General features: G+C 46.8%; 1 protein-coding gene and 1 non-coding gene across 2 annotated transcripts; one reads left to right on the top strand and one right to left on the bottom strand.

Annotated features, from left to right (window-relative positions):
* Positions 1-715: 715 nt before the first annotated feature.
* DYNLRB1 (dynein light chain roadblock-type 1) lies at positions 716-21,194 on the top strand. Its single transcript, XM_054573865.1, has 4 exons — positions 716-823; positions 9,147-9,222; positions 14,942-15,109; positions 19,582-21,194. The coding sequence occupies exons 1-4, from the start codon at positions 821-823 to the stop codon at positions 19,623-19,625; spliced, it is 291 nt and encodes a 96-aa protein (XP_054429840.1). The 5' UTR covers positions 716-820; the 3' UTR covers positions 19,626-21,194.
* On the bottom strand, positions 5,352-5,491 carry LOC129070988 (small nucleolar RNA SNORA29). Its single transcript, XR_008529159.1, has one exon. It is a non-coding gene; the product is annotated as a small nucleolar RNA SNORA29 (small nucleolar RNA).
* Positions 21,195-22,413: the final 1,219 nt, after the last annotated feature.

Here is a 22,413-nt window from a genome sequence, read left to right as displayed (position 1 = left end):
TGCTGAGGCTGCTTGACATAGCACGCATAAGTGTTCAGGACAGCAATGAGGAACAAGGTTCACTAAATGGCAGTTTGTTTTAACATTCCGCTAGAAAAACCCAGAAATTTTTGTGGTCTGCTGGAGTAGTAGGCTAAAGACGGCGGGAGAAGATAACACGGAGCTTTAGAAAGAAGGGTCCCCCTTTTAAAGGTGAGAAAAGGAGGGCGTGCAGAGATGTGAAGTGGCTTCTTCAGCGGGGCTGAACTCAGTCCTACGTCTGCAGACTCCCAAGCTAGCCCTTCAGGGCTAGCCTCATCTCAGAGCCTGCATATTCCCAACGGGGTCGCTCTGAGACCCCAAAGATGCTTGAGTCCAGACAGACCCAATTGCGGACTTCCCACAGCTTTGGCGCATTGTGGCTCCGTGCCTCATTTTGCCTCAATCTGCACGCCAAGGCGGTGGGGGCGTCTCAGCAACCCCCACTCCTCGCCTTCGTGTTTGCCCACCACCCTCCACCCAGGGCTTTCAGAGCCAGCTCTGGCCTCCGCTGAGATTTGAAAGCCTGCCTCTTCCGACACCGCGAACCAGCACCTTTTCGGCACAGCGAGAGTTGGGACTTTTCCATAATTAAAGTGCTCCCTTGCTTCTCACTTTCGGGCGGCGTAGGGCAAATATCCCACGAGCCCTGGGGGATTAAGGTCCGCCTACCCGTGCGCCTCACACTGGCTCCTGATTGGCTACTGAAAGTGTCTGTTTTGACATAATATTTTGAGCAGGCGCGGAAACGCATCCGGACTGGGCTGTGCTGTGAAGACCCGAGCCACCCGATCGGTCCGCTATGGTGAGTGTTTGGAACTCGTAGCTGGCGGTTGGAACGTGTCCGAGCAAGGCGGCCCCACACAGTGCCTCTGGCCTTCCATCCTCCGAGGGTGCCCGAGTGAGGCGGGCTGGTTTGGGCCCGAGCTGACGGAGGGCGGAACACGAGCGGCATGGGCCTTCAGACCCCAGCGGAGGGGACGCAAGCAGGGCGAGGGCATCCCGCTTGCCGCTTGACCGGAAGTAGGAGCTCAGGCCTTGGCTAGGGTCTGATGGGGATGCGGAGGCTGGCTCAGCGGCCCGTGCATGCTACTGTCCTGGGCCTTTTGCGCGATTACAACAGCAGCGATAAAAGCTCCTGGAAGCTTAATTTGTTTCAGGCACTAATAAGCGCTGTATGTAGTTTGGTTTTCCACCTCATCACATCTCTGAGATAGGGACGGCATTGTACCCGTTTTTACACACTTGAAATCAAAAGCCGGGGAAACCTAATGCTTTGTCCCAGGAAATGGCGGAAGTGGATTGGAACCCTAGGAACTGACTCCTGCCTTTCTGTCCTTGTGGTTCTTTCATGCCGCTGGGACTTGGTGCATGAATCAGAAAAGGGCGGGTCCACCCTGGGGGATCCCTGCTTTGCTGGCTGGAACTGTGGGCTCCTTACCCCTTTACAGGTTTGTTTCTTCATGTTTTTAATCCTCCCAACCTGTAAAAAATAACTTGAAAAGACCTTTTAACTGTTTAACCATATGAGTGGGTTACTTTTCAGAAATCTTAAAAATTTAAAGCCTATAAGAAAAATTGAAAAGGAAAAAGAAACAGTGCCATAACCTAGAGGCAACCTAGTAAAATTAGGCATATTCTGGTGATTTTCCTGTTCAGTTTTTGCTGTGTAGGGTTTAATTTAGCTCCTACCGAATGTGCAGTTGTGGACTCTTGAGTTTTCATTTATTACACTACAAAGAATGTCTTCACGTCGCTAAAAATATGTGATAATGCTTTAAACATGTAACTTCGTTTTTCACACCACTTTTTATTTCACATTATAAACTGTAAAAAATAGTTTTAACACATAATACTGGTATACAGTAAAAAATAATCTGAAAGGATCTAAGTGAAAAATAAATCACCCAGCGAACCCTGACCCCCAGTCTCAGTCTATTCTGAAACGTTTCTTGTATGCCTTATTTAAGCAATGTGTCTCTTTTTTCTCTTACACAAATTGTAGTTCACTGCAACCTTTACCATGCTGTTGAGTTTAAAGCCATAAAAGCAAAACATACTTAGAAAATTCAAGCGTACCAAAGTATACAATGTAGGAAGTGCAGGTAGTCCCATCTCATTCCCCTATGGTAACAGCTGGTGGCAGTTGGGTGTTTCCTTCCATATTGGTTTAGTGCATAAGCACACTTACATGTAAGCTGTTCACTGCATGAAACTGGAATGCACCTGTTTATAGATACTAAGTTTACTTTAGGCTATGTATAGACATCTCATTCTGCAACTTCCTTAGTTCATTTAAAAATACCAAATATTTTTCCATGTCAGTACAACAGATCCACTTTATTCTAAGGACTGTATAGTATTGCAGTATACACTTTTAAGTGGTTTACAGTTTTTCACTTCAGACAATGCTGCAGTAACTGTTCTCGTCTTCCCCCCGCCCCACTTATGCTAGTGATTACTGTTTCTGTAGGATAGATTCCTCGAAGTGGTATTTCTGGCATACATATTCTACATTTTGGTAGAAACTGCCAAGTTGCCCTTTGGAATAATGATCATCCATATTTCTTATCTGGTTTTACTCCACCACACAACTGTTTTCATTTCTGTACCTTGTCCCTTCTCTGTGTTCACGTATGTGTATTTCTCAAGATGTATATGATAGCTTTTTCTTTTTTGTTTGTTTTAACCTTGTTGCTGCATCATCTTTGTGATGAATATTTTGTGCTGTGTAATAATCAGTGAAATAGCTGTACCATAATTTGCCAAAACATTCCGCTGGTATACACTTGTGTTGCTTCTAGTTCTTCATTAGTAGAGACACTGCTATAATGAATGCTTCTGTGTAGTTTATTTTTCTTTTTTAAAAAAAGTTTATAAAAAATATAAAAATAAAGTTTATCAGATTATTCCTTTAGGCAAAAGTCTCAAGAAAAGAATTTTTGAGGCAAAAGGACCAATACTTTTCGGTTCTTGCAATAGTGTTATCCTATAGCTATCCCAAAAAGTCATACTGCCTTTGTACCAGTTTTGCTGTAACATAGTCAACATGAAAAGAATTACCTCCGTATTGCTATAATTTTTCATTTGTTTACAGGGAACAATGAACATTTTTCTATGTGTTTTCAACTTCTATTCGTTGTATTTTCTACTAGTATTCTTTTTGCCCACTTTTAGAGACTTGCTGTTTTTCTTAATCATTTTGTGTGATGTTTTAGAATCACTCTTCTGTCTCTTCTGTTTGATGGAAATGTTTGTCTATCCTTTTGAGTCTTTTTTTATAAAAATTCAAATTTTTATGGTTAGTAGTCAAATTGGCCACAGTTCCATTGTGAATCATTTGCTTCAGATGGTTAATTTCTCCTATGCTGAACCAGTAAATAATCCTGGCGTTTTATTGCTATTTATTTTTCCATCTGTCAGCAACATGCACCCTGGAAACTGATAACCCCAGAGCTTTGTCCTTCCCAGTGGCAGACATCCATGTTGACAGTACTACATACCCAGAATACTGAGGCTACCAATTGGGCTCTCTCTGTGAGCTGACCCTGGAGGGCTGCACATCTAATCGGTCATTTCTGGTACCAGGTGGCTAGCACTGAAGGGAAGACAAACTTTGAATTTCAGGCAGAGCTGGCATGACTTGGATGCCTGAATGGAGCTGTCCTTTTCCTTCTGCAAATGTCCCTGTTGCAGGTTGTATTTTTGGGGCAACATTTGTTTTCTTTCTTTTTTGGGGTTTTTTTTTTGGCTCCTTTAGCACTGATCTTGAAGTTTGTTTTAAGCAGTTTCTCCTGAACCCAGACAGGTAGCTGGTGCCCTGTGCTTCATGGAGAGCTCTCTAGACTTCATGGCTCCTACTCACCCAGGCCTTAGCCCTACCCTACTGGTTGGGGTCAGGTAGAAGAGCTCTTCCCTGGTCTTACAGGAACAAAAAATTTTGACTACATAAAAAGTTTTTAATTCCTGATTACTGAAAAAAATCAAAATATTAAATGAAAAAAGTGGGAGAAGTATAATTTATATGATGGACAAAAGTATTATTTCTAACATACTGGGTTGGCCAAAAACCAGTGTGTGTGTTTTTCCATAAGGTGGCTCAAGTAGTACTTAGTTGTCTTTAACTTCATTCAAAACAATTTTGTTAGATTGTATTGTGACGGTTGTCATACCACCATGCGTTTAAAAAACTTATCAAAATTGGTGAATTTTTGTATATCCATTTTAATATTGAAGATGGAAGGAAATGCGCAACATTTTTGGCATATTATCCTTTATTATTTCAAGTAAGTTAAAAGCAACTGAAATGGAAAAAAAGTTTTTTAAGTGTATGGAGAAGGTGTTGTGACTCATCGAACCTGTCAGAAGTGATTTGCGAAGTTTCATGCTGGAGATTTCTCTCTGGATGATGCTCCAGGGTCAGGTAGACCAATCGATGTTGCTAACAATCAACTGAAGACATTAATTGAGAACAGTACCACACTGGAGATAGACGACATACTCACAATATCCAAATCAATCAACTTGTTTGTGAAATGAAAAATGTATTTTATGGAAAAAAACATACGGACTTTTTGGCCAACCCAATACAAGATTTTTTGAAAATCAATAAATTTGTAGAAAAATAAGACTCAAAAGAAGAGAGATGCAGTCAGTAAATTCCATTTTAACTTCACTGATAACTCTTAAAAATTGAAGAAAGGTTGGCTTTCTATTATTTGGTCTTTGCCTATCAGATTAGCAAAGAATCAAAAAAACATGGCAATACGGTCATGTCTGTACCTTGAACCTGCCAAATTTGTTCACACTTTACTGCCTTTCCTTTTATTTCATTGCCTGGAGTGCTTTTTTTCCCTCATTTAGTTCTTGGTTTAACGGATTACATCTTCAAGTGTTGCTGACCACACTGGCCAAATTATAATTCCCCTGCTCCCCTCCCCTGCAGGAATCTTGGTCACGTGTTATTTAAAGATCCCTTCTACCAGAACAGGAGCTCCCTGAGGGGAGGGACCTGTCAGTTGTGGTCAAAGGTATATTCAGTTCCCCTCTTGACCTATGTGCCCTAGGGCAAATCTCTTCATTCTGAACCTCAGTTTCTTCATGTAAAATGGAGATCATACTAGCCATGGAAGGGTCAGAGGACAGATGTATCTGAAAACATTCATCCCAGTATCAGACCTGTAGCAGGTACCGAATAGGTCATCGTATCCTTGTACTTCCTTTCTCTGTAAGTGTGTTTCCTTTAAGCAACCATATCTCAGTGGCTGGTTCTTATTAAACTTACGATCACCTAAAACCCTAGCTCTTTTTTTTTTTTTCTCTTTTCCCCCACCAATTTTCTGTTCGGCCATTTCATACAGGGGGAGGGCACAAATAGACCCTCCCCCCTCAGATCATGGCAATTTTACTCTATCCCATAAGCATAGCCACTAAAACCTACTATTAGGAGAGAATGTGGTAGTCAAATGGGAAAAAAACCCTAGCTCTTATTTACACTGGGTACTGTAAGGCCATGTCCCCTGCCCTGTACTTAGAAAGGTTGATTTTTGTCAAACAGTTGTAGAAATGCTTTTTATTTGTTCCCTAAGTATTGAGCCTAAACTGTGCCAGCAGCTAGGCCTATAAAGTCTACGTCCCTGCTCCCAGGGTGCTTTGGGTCTGGGGCAGACAGGTATGAAACAGGTATTTACACCCCATTGTGGTAAGTGCTATGAAGGCAGGGTGCCCTAGATGCTTAGAAGAATATAGGTGTCAGAGAAGGCCTCCCAGGGAGGCTCATGAGCTGAGTCCAGAGCTGGGAGGAAGTTAGATCAGGTAGTGAGGGAGGGAGAAGATTGCTTCCTGCAGAGGGAGCATCGTGTGCCTTGGGCACCTTGCTCAAGCAGGCTGTGCTTGCCCCCTGCAGTCCCTCCTCCGCACAGCAGCCGGAGCCGGCCTTTTGAAACATCAAAACCTGCTGGTGGCTTCCCCGATCATCTTTATTAAACACCAAAGGCATTACTGTAGTCTGCCAGGCCTTCTGAAATCTAACCTGATCCTGGTTACCGCTCACTTGGCCACCTGGAACTCACTGCACTTGGCCACACTGGCTCCTTAGCTTTTCCTGGAGCGGGCCACTTTCCTACCTCAGGGCTCTTGTGCTTGTTCTCTGTGCTGTCTGGAACACTTTCTCTAGAAATCTCTGCATGGTTAGCTGCCTTATAGTCTTCAAATCTTGACCCAAATCTCACCTTAGTGAGGACTTCTCTGACCACTTTATTTAAAATGGTCATCAGCCCATACATTCCAGATCCCCCTTCCTTACTCTGTCTGAGTAAATTTATAGTTTACTTTTTTGTTTGTTTAATGTCTGGCTCTCCACCCCCTAGATGCCAGCTTCATGAGGGCAGGGATGTTTGTTATGTTTTGTTCACTATGGCATCTCCAGGCCTAAAACAACATCTGGCACATAGAAGGCACCCATAAGTTACTGAATAAAGAGCAGTTTTGTGCGATTCTATCCTTTTTTCATTTTAGCCCCACTTTCCATTTTCCAGGAGACATTTTGGGCCTTGATTCTGACATCTTTAGCTTTAGCTCTTCCCTCATCCTCAGGTTGATTGCAGATTTACTGAGCTACCCTAAATTGTCATCCAGCTTATTATTCCAGTCTTATTCTTACAGTTTTGTGCATGTCAGAGCCCTGTGGTCCTGTATCAGAGATGTCACTGTTGGAGATGCCAGGAGAGGGGTTAAAAAAAGGTTTTACATAGAAACAATAGAATAAAAAGAGGCTGTTTTAAAAAAGAAAAAAAAAACTTTATCTGGAATTCCCTGCTTTTAGTGTGTTTTTAATTTTTTTTCATAATCCATCTAACCTTGTTTTCATGTGGTTGTAGTCACCAAGCACTTCAGTTTTGCATTTAGTTGTTTTTACTTAACATTATATCATAAACCTTCTGTGGTTTATTCTGATCATAATTGTTAATGTATGTATTACTATGTAGGCCAAAAAAGTCCATGTGTTTTTTCCGTAAAAGACACATATGTATTTCATTTTTACCAATTACTTGATCGATTTGGATATTTTGAATATGTTGGCTTTCTCCCGTGTGGTAGAACATTGATTGTTCTCAGTTAACATCTTGATTTGGTCACTATCAGCTTCAGCTGTTCTACCTGACCTTGCCTAGCATGAAACTTTGCAAACCGCTTTTGACACTTTCTCCATATACTTCAAAAATCTTTGTTTGCATTTCAGTTGCATTCTTACCTCTCTTGAAATCATAAAGCATAATATGCTGAAAATGTTGCTTATTTTCTTCCATCTTCAGTATTAAAATGGCTACGCAAAAGTTCACCAGTTTTGATAAGTTTTATTTTGAATGCATGGTGATATGACAGCTGTCACAATACAATCTAATAAAACTCTTTCAAATGAAATTAAAGACAACTAAGCACTACTAGAGCCATCTTATGGAATAAAACCAAACAAACTCTTTGGCTAACCCAATATATTCCTGTGAATGGACGTTCCATAATTTACTTGGCCTTTTCCCTAATTATTGGCCATTTTCTCCTTTTTCTGCTTTTCACGAATGCTGATGTCACTGCATCTTGCTTCTAGTTCTCTGGATTATTTCCTTAGGATGGATTTCCAGAAAGGTTACCAGGTCAGACTGAATACTGTGTGGTATTGATCATTTCTCACTTCACTCCACTCCAGAATACTATGTAGTGGGAGCTCAGTGACAGTCTGTTGAATGAACTGTGATCTGATACATGCATGACCCACTGTATAGTGCTCTCATGTAGCCTGTTCTTTTACACAGGCTCCAGATTTTAGAGGCGACAGGCTATTTTGTAGGAGGAACTTGTTTGCCCTTCCCTCCAGCATTGGAGAGTATTCTTACATCATAGGGGAGTGGGTGGCAGCGACTGGAATGTTAGCCTTGTGCCTACTGGAAAGACAATAATTCATTGTGTTATCTCCATCCACTGTTTAGAAGCTCCTCCCAGGCCAACTCATTAGCTTCTGGGGTGTGGAACTTTTTTCTCTTTTGGAGAATGGAGCCTCTATTTCCAGCATAGTCCAACTCTCAGCCTTTGGGGAGTTCTGGCTGGATTCTGGACCCGTCTGGAAGGGGTCTTCAGAGAACAAGCACAACTTCAAAGCCAGTTTTCCATCCACAGGAGGAGTTCAATTGAGCAGTTGTTTATTGAGTTTCTGTTCTGCAGACCATTCTACGCATCCCCACAGAGGTACAATCAAGAGTTTGCCGTCTCAGGAGTGGTAGACTCCATTGAGTTGGGGATCAGTAAAGGTTTTTTGAAGGAGGTGATGTCTTAAATGGTCTAGAAGAATTTGTTGGATTTCAGCAGAGAAGAGGCCTTGTTAAGATAAAAAGATGTGGAAACAGAGAGGCCTAGGCATGTAGATGGAGAGTGGGGGGTTGGGTAGGAGATGCGAGTGATAATAGAGAAGGCCTTGCAGGGCAGGGATCCAAGCCCCTGATTGTCCCCTCGGTTTACAAGCTCCACGTGCCAGAGCGTCCCGCCCTGACAGGTTTCTGGAGAATCAGGATTGATGACCCCCTGCCCCAGGCACATTTCCTGTGGCTGAGCCTTCTGTCATACTACCTCAGAAGCTAGCTTATTAAGTCACTGAGTCTGTCCTCATGGGGTCATTTTGCTTCCTTTGGAATGTTTTCAGCTGTGTTGTTTGGGCCGCAAATGACAGTGTGTCTCCTTCCTGTTAGACACCACTGTTTGGGTTTTTTCATACCATCATCATCGTCCTGCCCTTTAGGGGTACCAGATAACATGAGTCATGGCTGTGTCTCTGCTCCCAGGAATGGTATTATTACTCTGCTCCCAAGTGGCTGAGGCAGGAGGGGTAATGATGCCTGGCAGGCAAAGGGCCAAGGGGAGCCCAGCCCCATGCGGGGGCGTGAATAGATGATTGAGGTGCGGCCGGAGGCTTGGGAACCACTCTGAACAGGCTGGGGAGCTTTGAGGGGGTGCCACGTGGCCAGGTGTTAACTTGTTTGTTGTTGGAAAACAAATGTGTGATTCATCTGCCAAGGGTATGAGGGGGTTAATCCAGCCTTCCTGGCCCTTCCTAACCTTGGTCTTGTTCTCTCTGGCAGGCTGAGGTGGAGGAGACACTGAAGCGACTTCAGAGCCAGAAAGGAGTGCAGGGAATCATCGTGGTGAACACGGAAGGTACACCCTCCCTCTGACCATGGCTTGTACTCAGGCAGGCCCCAGGAAACAGCCCAAACACAGCATAACACTTGCTGTTTACTAAGCCCCTTCATGCACATGAATTTTCACTCTTTTTTAAACACCTGCATTGTACTAGCACTGTTATTAGAATTCTGATTTCAAAAAAAGGGAAAAAGTCACTCAATCCCACTGCCCTGACAGATCATACTTTTAAGTATGCCATGTTTTGTCAGCCCTTGTTCAGGTGCATTTTTCTCTGTGCCATAGTTATAGTTATTTCTCTCTCTTTTTTCTTTTTTAAGGGAGTTTGAGTTTTAATTTTTTTATATATTTTTTAAAAATTTTGTTTATTTTTAGTGAGAGGGAGAGAGACAACAGTGTGAGAGAGATACATCAACCGGTTGCCTCTTGCATACCCTCATCTGGGGCCGTGGCCTGCAACTCAGGCATGTGCCCTGACTGGGAATCGAACCAGCGACTTTTAGGTTCACAGATCAGCCCTCAGTCCACTGAGCCACAGCAGCCAAGGCTGTTAGTTGTTACTCTTTTGCATGTTTATTCATGAGGTTTGTTTGTTTCGCTTCATGGCTTACATAAGATTTTTTACATTGCCAGTACAATGTTTATTAACTATCCCTCGTTTCTGTTGTTTCTACTTTTTTGTACCTGTAGTTTCTCTCTTCAATACCTAGAAGAGTACAGATAGTGATTTTCCCAAACTGCTATAGACATGGTGAGGAGGGAGACTAATATCTCTCACCTACCTGTTCTCTGCCAGGCCACAGACTGGTGCCTTACAAACATCCTGTTTCATTTATTCTTTAAAGCAGCCCTTTCTCCATTTTGCAGTGGAGAAAATGAGTCTAGAAGTTCCGCTGACTAGCCTGCCATTACAAAGCAAGATTTCTTTGCAAGTGCGCCTGAGGCACTTGTGCCCTTTCTCTCACACTGCTGTGGGGGACCGGGGAGGGGCTGCGGGCCTGGCCCAGAGTCACCCAGCCGGGTTGCCCCAGTTCTCTAGTTCAGTGTCTTCATTCATTTCCGATGTATTCGAGGCTCCTCGGGAGCCCCTGGATATGCATTGTCATTCTGGGCCTTGTTTTGGAAAAGCCGAATTCTCAACAGTGCGTACTTTAGTAAAGCCGAATGAACGTCACCAAAGGTGACAATGTGGAGGTGGCATGTCCTCAGTTAGAATGTTGGTTTCCAAGTCATTAGGCCCTGGCCAGCCTAGAGTTAGGCAGAAGATGCTCCCTGGCTTTGCCGAACTCTAATTAGACCATGTAGCCATTTCATTTAAAGGAGGCAACAGGTTGGGAGCATTCGGGACACTGAGAGACAGCAGCAGGCCCCAAGTTAGGTCTGCCACGGGGCAGCCGGCGGCCCCGGGCCTTCCCCTTCTCCTCCTCAGACTTCAGCTGCCCCAAGTGTGGTGGTTGGTCCAAGACCCAAAAGACTGTGTGTATGACTCAGAGAGACTGTCTTCTGGGACTGGTCCTTTTTGACCCCAGATGGGAACAAACAGCCTCAGGAGCTGACTCCCCAGCTGGTACCCCTAGACCTTCACTAGTATTTGCAAACCATAAGCCTTCATTCTTGCATTAAAACTGCCCAACAGTTTAGCATTTTTATTGGAAAAATATAGCCCCAGTTGCTTACCTTTTGGATACCAATGAGCATTTTTTTGTATACAAATACGGCAGTGTTGCACAGTGGCTGAGAGTATGGGCTGTGGAAGGAGATGGCCTGGGTATTTGTTTTTTTGTTTTCCCTCAGGAAACAAGTTATAGAGGCAAAAGGAGGGCCCTTGGAACTTAGGAGAAAGAGAGGCAAGGAAAATGCACCTGAAATCTTGGACAAGTCACTTAACCTCTGTTTCAGTGTCTCATCAGTAAAATATAATCATACTGTGCTCCTCTAAGGGAACCTCTTAGAATAGTGTCTTGATATATATAGTAAATGCCATTTAAATGTTAGAATTATTGTGTGTGTTTATTTTTGTGCCCCTTCATAGAATTTACTCTTCAATCTCATTTACATTTCACACAGTGATGCTGCAAGACAGAGTGTTTGCCCATTTTAAAAAGAATTTTTTAAATGTGTTTATTGCTTTTAGAGAGACAGGAAGGGAGAGCGAGAGAGAGACATCAGTGTGAGAAGGAAACATCAATTGGTTGCCTCCTGTATGTACCCTGACCAGGGCTTAAACCCGCAGCCTTTTGGTCTATGGGATGATGCGCCAACCAACTGAGCCACACCTGCTAGGGCTGTTTGCCCATCAGAACCCTGAGGCTAAGAGAGGCAAGGTGACCTTCCAGAGGTCACCCAGCTATGGCTGGGGTTGGCCAGAATGCAATGCTCAGGGGGCCTTTAAACCGTCTGGAAACTTCCAGTGAAGGATGATTCAACTCAGCTGCCTCGTCATGTGGTCTGCCTTCCCTGGCCACCCCAGCCCGGTGTGATTGCTCTTGCCCCTCAATTCACGACACACCTTGTCCTAAAACTTAACCAACAACCCGCCACTGCATTTTGACATCTCTGTTTTAGCCAAACGCAAATGACATTTCATAATAAAAGTGTGAGTTTAAGCCAACTTAGCAAGAATTTAAGGAACATTCTGGTCCATTTGTACTTCCCCAGCCCCTCTGCTATCCTCTGCTGCTACCCACACGGGGCAAAATAAAAAACTCAAATGTGTAAGTTCCACAGGGGCAGGTCCCCAGCACCTGGAACGGTGCTGATCCAGTTTGTGTTTAATAAATACCTGTTAAATTTTGTTAATTTTTTTATTATTGATTGATGGAGGTGGGTTTGGTAGAAGGACCTGGCTGTACAGCCTGAGAGATCCAAGTCCCAGGTTGGAAATTGTGCCTCCCCGCTGACCAGCCAATTCTGCAGGCTTCACAGTCCCCGTTTGTGAAGGCAGTGGCTTGTGGGTAGACGGCCTGGTCATTGGGACATCTCCGAAGTGTCCCAGCTTGGGCACCCAGGGATCTCTTATTTGAAATTCTCCCCAGTTATTAATGGTCCCTGCCCTACCGCCACCCTCATGTTTTTCTTTTTTTGTTTTTTGTTAAATTTTTATTTGTTGATTTCAGAGAGAGGAGGGAAGGAAGAGAGAAAAACATCGATTTGTTGTTCCACGTATTTGGCAGTCATTGATTGATTCTTGTATGTACCTTCGTGTATGGGGACAACGCTGAACCAATGGAGCTACCCAGCCAAGGCCTTCTTTTGTTTTTAAAGTGAGCCAACAAGTGGTTAGATTCTTGTCTCCTTTACGCACCCTTTCACTCGATAGGAATGTAATCAAACTCATGCCTAAACGACTGAAAGTAGCCCTTGTGACTTCTCATTTATCAGCAGCAATAAATGCTTAACGCAGTCTCTCTAAGGACACTGGTGAACAAATCGGACCTGGCCCTGGCTGGGGAACAAACATAATGATCACTTCCATAAAGGTGTGACGTCAAACTCAAGTAACTGCAAAGGAAAATTGCACGGTGCTGTGATGGCACAAGGGGGCGTTGACCGCATCTAGTGTTGGGGGGAGCCGCCAAAATGGAGACCCGAGGGACCAGTGGGAGAGCAGGAGAAGAAAGGGAAGTTCCAGGCAGAGGAACCTGAGAGTAGGTGCTTGTGTATAAAAGAGAAGGTCAAGAGGTTTGATCACCTGAACTTTGCCAGGCCTTGAGGCTGCCTCTCACGTTACCTGGGCCATGGGATTTACTGTGTGGGTGATGATGATAACCACCACCACCTCCTGCGTGCGTACTCTTGCTAAGTATTCTTTTTTTGTAAAATATGTTTATTGATTTTAGAGAGAGAGGGAGAGAGAGAGAAACATTGATTGGTTGCCTCGCATACATGCCCCAACAGTGATCAAACCCCAAACCTAAGTATGTGCCCTGACTGGAGAGCGAACCCTCAGCCTTTTCAGTCTGTGGGACAACGCTCCAGCCAACTGAGCCACACCAGCAAGGGCCTTGCAGAACATTCTTAAATCATACTTAATCCTCACAGCAGCACTTTGAAGCACAGGCACTTTACAGATGAGGAAATTTAGGCTTAGAGAAGTTTAATCATTTGTCTAAGGCCACATAGCCATGAAGGGGCAGAGCAGGAGTATAAGTTCAAGTCATCAGCTTTCAGAGTTCCTACTCAGTCACCACCCCAGCTGCTCATACTGCCATCCTCAGAAAGGTTCCACTGTTGAGCAAGGCCCTGCTGGGCACATTGTTGCCAGCTAGGACCCAACAGCACCCCCTGATGACCTAGTTGTCTTGTTTCTTAAAGGCAAGTGATCATTACAGCCTGTTCTCATGGCTTCAATTGGGTCAAAAGAGCCTCTGACTCAGCTGCTTCTCTTGCCACTGTGTCCTCTTCTGCCTACTCTCTTGTTCCTGTGCCCTCAAAAGACAAGATTGGGCTAGTTTCTTGCCACTCAAGGGTAGGCCTGAGGGTGACTGCTGTTGGCTGGTCCTTAGGCTGGTCAGTTGGAGACCAGATCAACAGGGCCTGGGTCCTGAATCCAGCCACTTACGTGTGAGGAACCACTTGCGCCTCATTCATCACAGTACCTGTCAGCTGTGGGCACCTGGGGCCCCATTCATGGAGCCTTCTGTTGGCATGTGACCGTGATGCACAGGCACCTGACGCGCCACTTGTGGCCTGAGGTTGCTCAGGCTGAACCCCTCCTTCACCTTCATGGCAGTAGGCACCGTCCAGTGAAGGAGATGTCCATCGCAAAAAACAGTCTTCGAAACAGAAAAGGCTTGATGCACAGTGGTGTTTATCACACAGTAATTAAGTAAACAAGGCAGCCTTAGCCCTGGCTGGCGTGGCTCATCTGGTCGGAGTGCTGTCCCGTACACCGAAGGGTTGCGGTGAATTCCCAGTCGGGGAGCGTACGGGAGGCCACAACAAATCGATGTTTCTCTCCTTCCCTTCCTCCCTCCCCCTCTGACTTCCGTCCTCTCTCAAAATCAATGGACATGCCCTCGGGTGAGGATTTTAAAAATAAATAAATACAAATTAAAGAATAAGTGTTGTTAATCCAACAGTGGAGGCACGATGAACTCAGCGGAATGGCCGCTCTGGGCTTTTTGGAAACAGCAGCAATGCCGTTCGCAAGGGTGTGTGCGGACGGAGAAATGGGCTTTAATTAAACGGTGTGTTCACTGCTGGGCCCTGAGGCGCCCTTGGTGGGAACAGGAGCAACACACCAGTGATGGTTATGTCTTGGCACAAGCTGAGCTTTTTTCTTCTTCCTGCTCTTCAGTGTTTACACATTTGTAAAAGTTGTCCTCCTTGTCCAGATTCTTAAGTGTTCTGAGTGATAGTCTCTCCTTTCATTGCCAGACATTAGTCAAGATGGCTCAGCCTTGTGAAGGGAGCCCAGCTGCGGGGCCAGCGGGCCTGCGCTGCATCCAGGCTCCGCTGCTCATCTGCTCTGTGACCCTGAGCAGGCCACCTTATTGCCTGGAGTTTCTGTTGCCTCATTGGCAAGTGAAGATGGTGACGCCACCCTCGGAGTAGTCCTGGGGCCTGGCAGTGACATACTTGAAGTGCTCAGCACTGTGCCTGCCAAGCTCTCAGGGAGCAGCGGCATTGATTGTTAACTGCCAGGCCGGTACTGCAGGGTCAGGGGGGTGGGGCTGGGAGCTGGACAGAAAGGGCCTCAGTGTCCTGCTCAGCCCTCCTGCTCTCCCTTCAGGGATCCCCATTAAGAGCACCATGGACAATCCCACCACCACACAGTACGCCAGCCTCATGCACAACTTCGTCCTGAAGGCCCGGAGCACCGTGCGTGAGATTGACCCCCAGAATGACCTCACCTTCCTTCGAATTCGCTCTAAGAAAAATGAAATTATGGTTGCACCAGGTAAGAGGTCTTCCACACCCTCCTAGGGTTAGACTGTCACAGCGCACGCTCTGTAGCATGTCGGAAAGGCGTAGCGCATTGGTGTCTCCTCGGGTTCCATAGGAAGGCCAGAAGCGTGGAAGGCACAGAGCTGATTGCCTCACTGCCTGCCCAGTCTGGCTGGCACCCCAATAAAGACTCACGAACAGTGACTGTGAGTCAGACCCTTTCCTGGGTTCTAGCCCATAGAGGGGAATCTTCATCTCATGGCGGGGGAGACAGACACGAAAGCATGACCTAGTGTAACCCTCGCCTTGATGTGGGGACATTCAAGGAGCACTTGGGAACATAGAGGAGGGTGCGGTTAGCCCTGCTTGGGGCGGTCGGCAGAGGCTTCCCAGAAGAGGGGGCGTTTCAGCTGAGGCACATCATCTTGAGGGCACAGGAGAGAGTGTAAGCACGGTGGAGGGGCAAGAAAGCTAAGTTTGAAGGAAAGAGATTCAGTGAATGTAAACCAAAGCAGGAGGCAAAAACACCATGTAGTTATTTTGTCTGAAAAAATGTTCAGTTACCCGCTTCTAAAGTACAGCGCTGTCTCTCTGGGTCCCAGAGCCGCCTTCTCCAGCACTGGAACTGACTGCTGCTTTTGTTCCACGTGAAGTGCTCGACTTGCACTTCGGGCCTGTGTGATACCACACCCCGTCTTTAGGGCTTAGGGTCATTCTCAGGGTGCTGAGAGGCTCGACCTGGGAGGAGCCCACAAGGACTGGGACCGCAGGAGGCAACAGCAGGACCCCCTGCCCCGCCTCACCGCACTCGGCGTTCACAGGCTGGGGCGGTGGGCAGCTTCTCCAGGGCGGCTCTCGCGTGGCCGCTTCTCGCCCTCCCTCTCTCCCTTTGGGCTGAGCCAGGTAGTTGAGGGCGCATGACGAGGCAGGTGGGCTGCATGCGGCTCCTCCAGGGCATCCGGATGTGTGCCCGAAGGAGTCGGGGGGCGAGGCCTTTGGTCCAGTTAAGAAAAGGCCTCAAACACCAAACTCGGCTGTGCGGACTTGACCCAGTGAGCAGAGGTTCTCCCGGAAGGAGGAGCGAGTAGGCTAGGGACCCTGAACGCCCCTGGGCTCGGCAACACAGATGGCAGGGGCGCTGGCTGCAGAATTCTAGGGTGATTTGGTGGGGAAGAAAGGCACCCATACCCCCAGCCGCAGAGCAGTATCAGTTCTCTTCCCAGGCCCGTTCCAGCCCAGTCTGGCAGCCTGGAAGGATGTGAAGGAGGGAACTGTAGAGCTGGTCACAGGCCCACAGTCTCCCTGGGAGACTCCTTAGAGGGGTGGGGACAGAGTAGGTCAGTCCCAGAAAAGAACATGGGGTTACTTCAGAGTCATTTATTCCAAAAGCATGCTGTACACTGCTTATCAATTTAATCACTGTCCGATGGTGTCTCCGATTCTGTCAGGGAAAACAGATTGTAGCAGGCAGAGTTCGTTCTCCCAGCTGTAGCTTTTAATGAATGTGACCTTAAGCAAGTAATGACACACCTCTGAGCCTCTATTTTCCCATCTGTAAAGTGTCACAGAGAGGCTGCCCCGCTCTGGTTCTCTGAGACACCCCGTCTGGTTGAGTGCATTGCCATGGGGTGGAGCAGAAACGCTCGGAAGCAGATTTGACCTCAAATCCCTCCCAAGACTTTATGCTGTGACTACAGACCCCTCCACTTCCCTGAAAGTTAGTCTGGGAACAGTCTCTCTATTGGCTGCACCTCAGCGCAGTCCACGTGGGCACCGTCAGTGAGGGGCAAGGACAGATGATGCAAGTCTACACATCAGACAGACTCTCCACAGCCAGTGTCTCTTGACCTAGCGGGGGTGTCCAACCTTTTGGCATCTCTGGGCCACACGTTAAATACATTGTGACACATAAAAAAAATCTCAGTGCTTTAAGTAAATTGACAGTTTTGTGTTGGGCTGTATTCACAGCCATCCTGGGCTGCATGCAGCCTATGGGCCACAGGTCGGACACCCCCGAAAGCTCCCAAGCATGTGACCCACAACTGCAGGTTGTCTGTGAAGTTGTCTGTGAGCTCCTGGCCGTGTGCGTCCAGCTCAGCAGCAAAGGCATCTCCAACTTGCCCTTGAGGACCCACAGGCTCAGAGCTCTTGGGTGTGGTTGGTGCTTGAGTCCAGTTAAAGGTTCTCCTTTGGGTGCAGAGCCTTGTCAGTGGAGGCGAGGATGAAGTGACCAGACCCTGGCTCTGGTGACAGCAGCCCGCAGGGAGGGTGTGTGTGCTCGCTCACGCTCTGTCTCACACTCACATCCTCATGGGGCCCACACCCCCGTCTTACTTAGCTCGCGGGGTGTGACTGCCAGGCTGCCTTAAATACGACGAGTGATCGCTCGAACGCCCTCACCCCTTCTCCAGCCACCCTGCCGCCTGCAGGGGGCTCTCCCTGGGCCCTCACGCAGGCCGCCCTGCTGGTGGCAGACTTGGCTCACCGGCCTGTTTATCTGCGTTTTTAAGTCTTGTCTCCCCCACTCGACAGTTCCAAGAAGACAAAAATTTGTAAACACATAGAAAGCATTTAACAAATATTTGTTGAGTAAATAAACGAAAGACTTCCTAACCCTCCCTCTGTTGCTGACTCCCCACTGCAGGAGTTGGAGGTGGGGTCAGCAGTGGAGATGGGGATCAGGGAGCCCCGTGGGACGTGTTTAAGACGAAACCCAGTGATTTGACATCTTGATACACCCACTCTGGTAATGGGAAGAAAAGTAACACTGTGTCAGGATCCACGGAGCAGGGCCCCCAAGGCCTCAGGGCTGGATTGCCTCACAGTTTCCATAGGGGACCCATCCCCCCGGGGGCAGGCCTCCCCCCAGCCTGCAGAACAGGCCTTGCTGCCTCTCCTGTGTCCGGGGGGCCCTCCTGGGGCTATGATTTGCCCCCCCAGGTTGGGGGAGCAGCCTGGGGCGGCCCTTCCCTGGAAGGAGGTCCATGTCCCTCTCTTCCCACCCAATCTTCCTCATTGATCAAACTGAAAAGACCGAAAATAGAAGCAGGCGGCTTCAGACAGTTTGGTTCTCCATATCGGAGTATGGGTGACATTTCACCCCGCCCTGGCCCTGGGTGGCCCTTATGAAAAGATGTTTTAAGACAGACTTTTTTTTGTTTTCTCTTATTGCTCTCACTATATAAAGCTAAGTTGCTGTCATAATCAAGCTTTAAAACTGTCCCCGCAGAGCACCTGGAGTGATATTGAATTTAAAACTTGGTTATTTGGAAGAAAAGACACTAGTATTGCTAATTATGTCTGCTTTTGTCGATGGTTTTAATTTTTATTTTTATTAGGAAGTGGTTTTTTTTTGTTGTTGTTGTTGTTGTTGTTGTTTTTACTTACTTACACAGATTGCTTAGCCATGAAACTCTTAGTCATATAGGAGCTGCTGCTTCCCAGTCCCATTGCAGCCATCATGGGGAAGGCAAGCCTTAGGTTTAAATCAGCATACACAAAGCAGGTGTGGCCGAGGTCCGACCGTTTCTCCCTTATTCAGCAGGCTGTCCGCTGCATTTTTGCCTTGGCTTGAGCAAGTCATTTAACTCTGGCCTCAGTGTCCTCATTTGTAGAATGAGAAAACACAGGTACCTGCCTCACACAGTAATTCGAGGATTCGTTGAGGTGCCGTGTGAGAAATGGTTGGCCTGGGGCGCGCCCCATGGAAGCCTTGATGCCTGCGATTTGGTGCTGAAGTGGGGCAAAGTTGAAACACTCTGCTTCTCCAGTTTCCTCCTCTACAAAAGGAGGGGTGGTCAGGCTCGGCCCTGAGGTCTTGGACCTGCGATATTTCGTGATGGGCATTCCTCCTCGCTGGCCTGGATCCCCAGAGCTGGAGTCCAGGTACCTCTGGCTTGCTTTGATCTGGTGCCTTTGAAATGTCCTCATCAAGCTCTGTGACAGAACTGACGTTAACCCAGGAGCAGGGGGGTTGAGATTGGAATTTCATCTTTGACACTAACTAGCTGAGTGACCTTAAACTATTGGTTCTCCCAGAACCTGCAGCATGAGCATCACCTAGGAACCTGTTAAAAATACAGATTCTCGGGCTCTGCCCCAAACCTGCAGACTCCGAAGAGCTGGGAGCGGGCCCAGCCCTCCAGGTTATTCCGTTTCCAGGGCCACTGCCACAGGCAGTTTATTTAAATTCTCTGAACCTGAGTTTCCCTACCCAGAAAACAGGGATGACGTTTTCTATCTCCATCTCAGTGCTGGGAAGATTAGAAAAGAGGTTTTGCTGCCCTGTGGCTCTTGAAAAGGCCACCATGGGAGACCTGCAGGTTGACCTTCTCTTTTCTCAGCCACTGGAAGGAGCCGGGCGCTGATACTTTGTATTCACCCCTCCTGTTTTATGGTTGGTGGTTCAATGATTTATTTTTTCCTAGTGTGTTTTTCTCCTGTTTTACATTTAATGATTTTTTTCCCCATTTTTCTCTTTTGCAGATAAAGACTATTTCCTGATTGTGATTCAGAATCCAACTGAATAAGCCACGCTCTTGTCTCCACACATCATTCCTTAACTTAACGCCGCTCCCCCCACCCCAAGAATAATAGTGTTAATCATGTCAACTGACTGGCAGGTAGAAATCACCGTAGAGCCCGTGCAGACCAGTCGAGTGCCCGAGGTGGGCTGCAGCCCCGCCCCGCCCCGCCAGCCACCCCCTGCTGGCCCGCCGCCCCTGCGCTTCCACGAGGGCCCTCTTTCCTCCAGTCCTGGTTTTGGAGCAAGAGCTTGTGAGAGGCCCACACCCTGCTTCCTTCTGACCTTCGGTTCACTTTCTTGCCCTTGGAAAAGGTGGTTTTTCTTTAACTAAAAATAACTGAAACGTGCCCTGCTGTGCATCTTTATAAAGTCAAGGTTGGAAAGGCCTCTCGCCCGAATCACCATGTGGTCTGAAGGCTGGGCCGGCGCCGCCTCCAGCCCCCACCGCAGGTCGTGTTAGTGGCGAGAGGCCTGCTCCTCAATGCGCCTGTGGCCATGCTTGCGCTGAGCCTGGTTCTTAGTTGGTATCCCTGTTTCTCGGTCTCTTATCCCCAGCCATCCGTTTTATCACCCCTCCTGCCAATGTTGTGAAAGATATTTTCTATTACACTGCCCGGGGAAAGGAAAGAAGTAACGCTGTTGAGTACCCAGAATGTACCTGCTGTGTTATGTACCGTGGCTCATACCATCCTCATGGTACCCTACAGACAAGGTGTCAAAGCCATCTTAAAAATGACGAAATTGGGGTCTAGAGAATGACTTGCGTGAGGTCATCTAACACCTGGGAGCACAGGTCTTCGACTTCAAAGCTTGTGCTCTTTCTATATTGCCTTCCCAGGAAATCCTGGATGGTCTCATTCACCTGAGGGAGCTCATCCTGGGTGAACATCCACCTTCCCTTAGAATCGTGCGTGGGGGTCCCAGGAGGCGCCTGCTACTCTGGGAGGCTAGAGGTCACCCATCACTTGGTAGCACTCTGGGATTTTCCTCCAGAAATCGTGCATTTATTTTTTTTATTAGGTTTTTCTTTCTGTCTTTTGTTTCTTGTTACAGAGGGAAAAGATACCTTGAAATCCCTCTTCACTGTCCTCGCCCCATAAGGAACCTCGTCTACAGTGTGAGTTCTGTCTAGCAAAATACTTTTCTAAATTTTCCAATGAAGTTTCCTGAAACAGCATCAGAGAAGAAAACATGTACCCTTAGGAGTCTAGGGGTGTATTGGGTTGGCCAAAAAATGTATGGTTTTTTCCATAAAATAAAAGACACATTTTCATTTTCACCAATAACTGGACTGATTTGGGATTTGAGTATGTCGGCTGTCTCCCGCTATTGGCGTCCAGTGGGCAGAGGCCAGCGGTGCTGCTAAACGTCTTCCAATGCATAGGACAGCCCCCCAGCAAAGAATTATCTGGCCGAAATATCAACAGTACCAAGAGTCGCACGCCACTTTTGACACATTCAGTCAGTCACAGCACCTTCTCCATACACTGCACAAATCTTGTTTTGCGTTTCAGTTGTGTTTTTACCTTTCTTGAAGTAATAAAACAATACACCAAAAATGTTGCATATTCTCTCTCATCTTCAATGTTAAAATGGCTGCATAAAAACTCATCAGTTTTGATGTCCTTTTTTTAAATGCACACTGATATGACAGCTGTCACAATACAATCTAACAAAGTCATTTTGAATGAAGTTAAAGACAGCACTACTAGAGCCATCGTACAGAAAAAACCTAAATGAACTTTTTGGCCAACCCAATAGTTTGTAAGGGCTTGGCTCATTTCTTCCAAATCTATTGTGAAAGGTCATAGGAGTGTTCCATTGCATAATCCGTGTTGGTCTTAATACATTTCAAATAATTTTCCCAAATCTTAAGCAGAACATTCCCCAGGAAGCCACTGCAGTCGTGCCTTGTCCCTGTGAGCTCAGGAAGCACACCCTGAAGAGGGTGATTGCGGGGCTGGAGCAAAATGACCCTCAATCCATCGGTATCTCAGATTCAGTTTTAAAAGTGAGGCACGGTGACCAGTATCTTGTTTGTTCTCAGAGGCTGTGGGTGTTTGGGATCCAAGTCTGAGGTTCCCCCGTAGTCCTGCCTTGAGTTTCTCCAAGAATAATAATGAGGGAAGAAGATCAGATTAACAGATTAGCCCTGCTGGGTGAGGAAGTTAAGTCTGGAGGAGGGAAGGGCCTCTGTCCCTCTGGGAAGAGGTCTGGCTGCTGAACTTGGGTCTGGGGACCCGGCCCTCCTCCTTCCCTTAGTCCCTCCCTCTTACTTGCCTTAAAGTCCCCATCCTAAAACTCCCCAGAGGTCCTGAGGAAAGTTTAGGCTCAGTCTAGCTTTAGGGGAAAACAACTCCTGAACATGAAGATGCCGTGTTGGGAATGGGATTTCCCATGTGGGAAGCCAGTGTGGATGCATTCCAGTTTGTCACGCAGCCTAAGAGTGGCATAGCACGTGTGGACGTCCCAGTGCTTCTGTACTGAAGGGCAGCAAGTATATGGGCCTGCAGTACCCACTAACGCACACTGGCGTCTGTCCTAGGCACGGAGCGACAGGCACGGCTTCTGCATTTCAGAGGTCTGTTTTCCTGTAACAAGGTGTCCCTGCTCAAGGCATTATGAAAAATTTCAGAGTTGAAATATATATTCCCCATTTTACTCTACAATTCACATACCACATAATTCCATCCCATTTTTTTGGTGTATTTCAAAGGACAGTTTCACACAGTACACCTAAACATTCACTGTCCATATTATTAATTGGTTTGCCCTTTTTGGTAGGTGGGCGA

The sequence above is a fragment of the Pteronotus mesoamericanus genome, unplaced genomic scaffold, assembly GCF_021234165.1.
Source record: "Pteronotus mesoamericanus isolate MK-2021 breed Mesoamerican mustached bat unplaced genomic scaffold, CSHL_Meso_final contig_25, whole genome shotgun sequence".
Taxonomy (NCBI): domain Eukaryota; kingdom Metazoa; phylum Chordata; class Mammalia; order Chiroptera; family Mormoopidae; genus Pteronotus; species Pteronotus mesoamericanus.
Note: the sequence above shows the minus strand (reverse complement) of the source record. Positions and strands in the feature narration are given on the sequence as shown.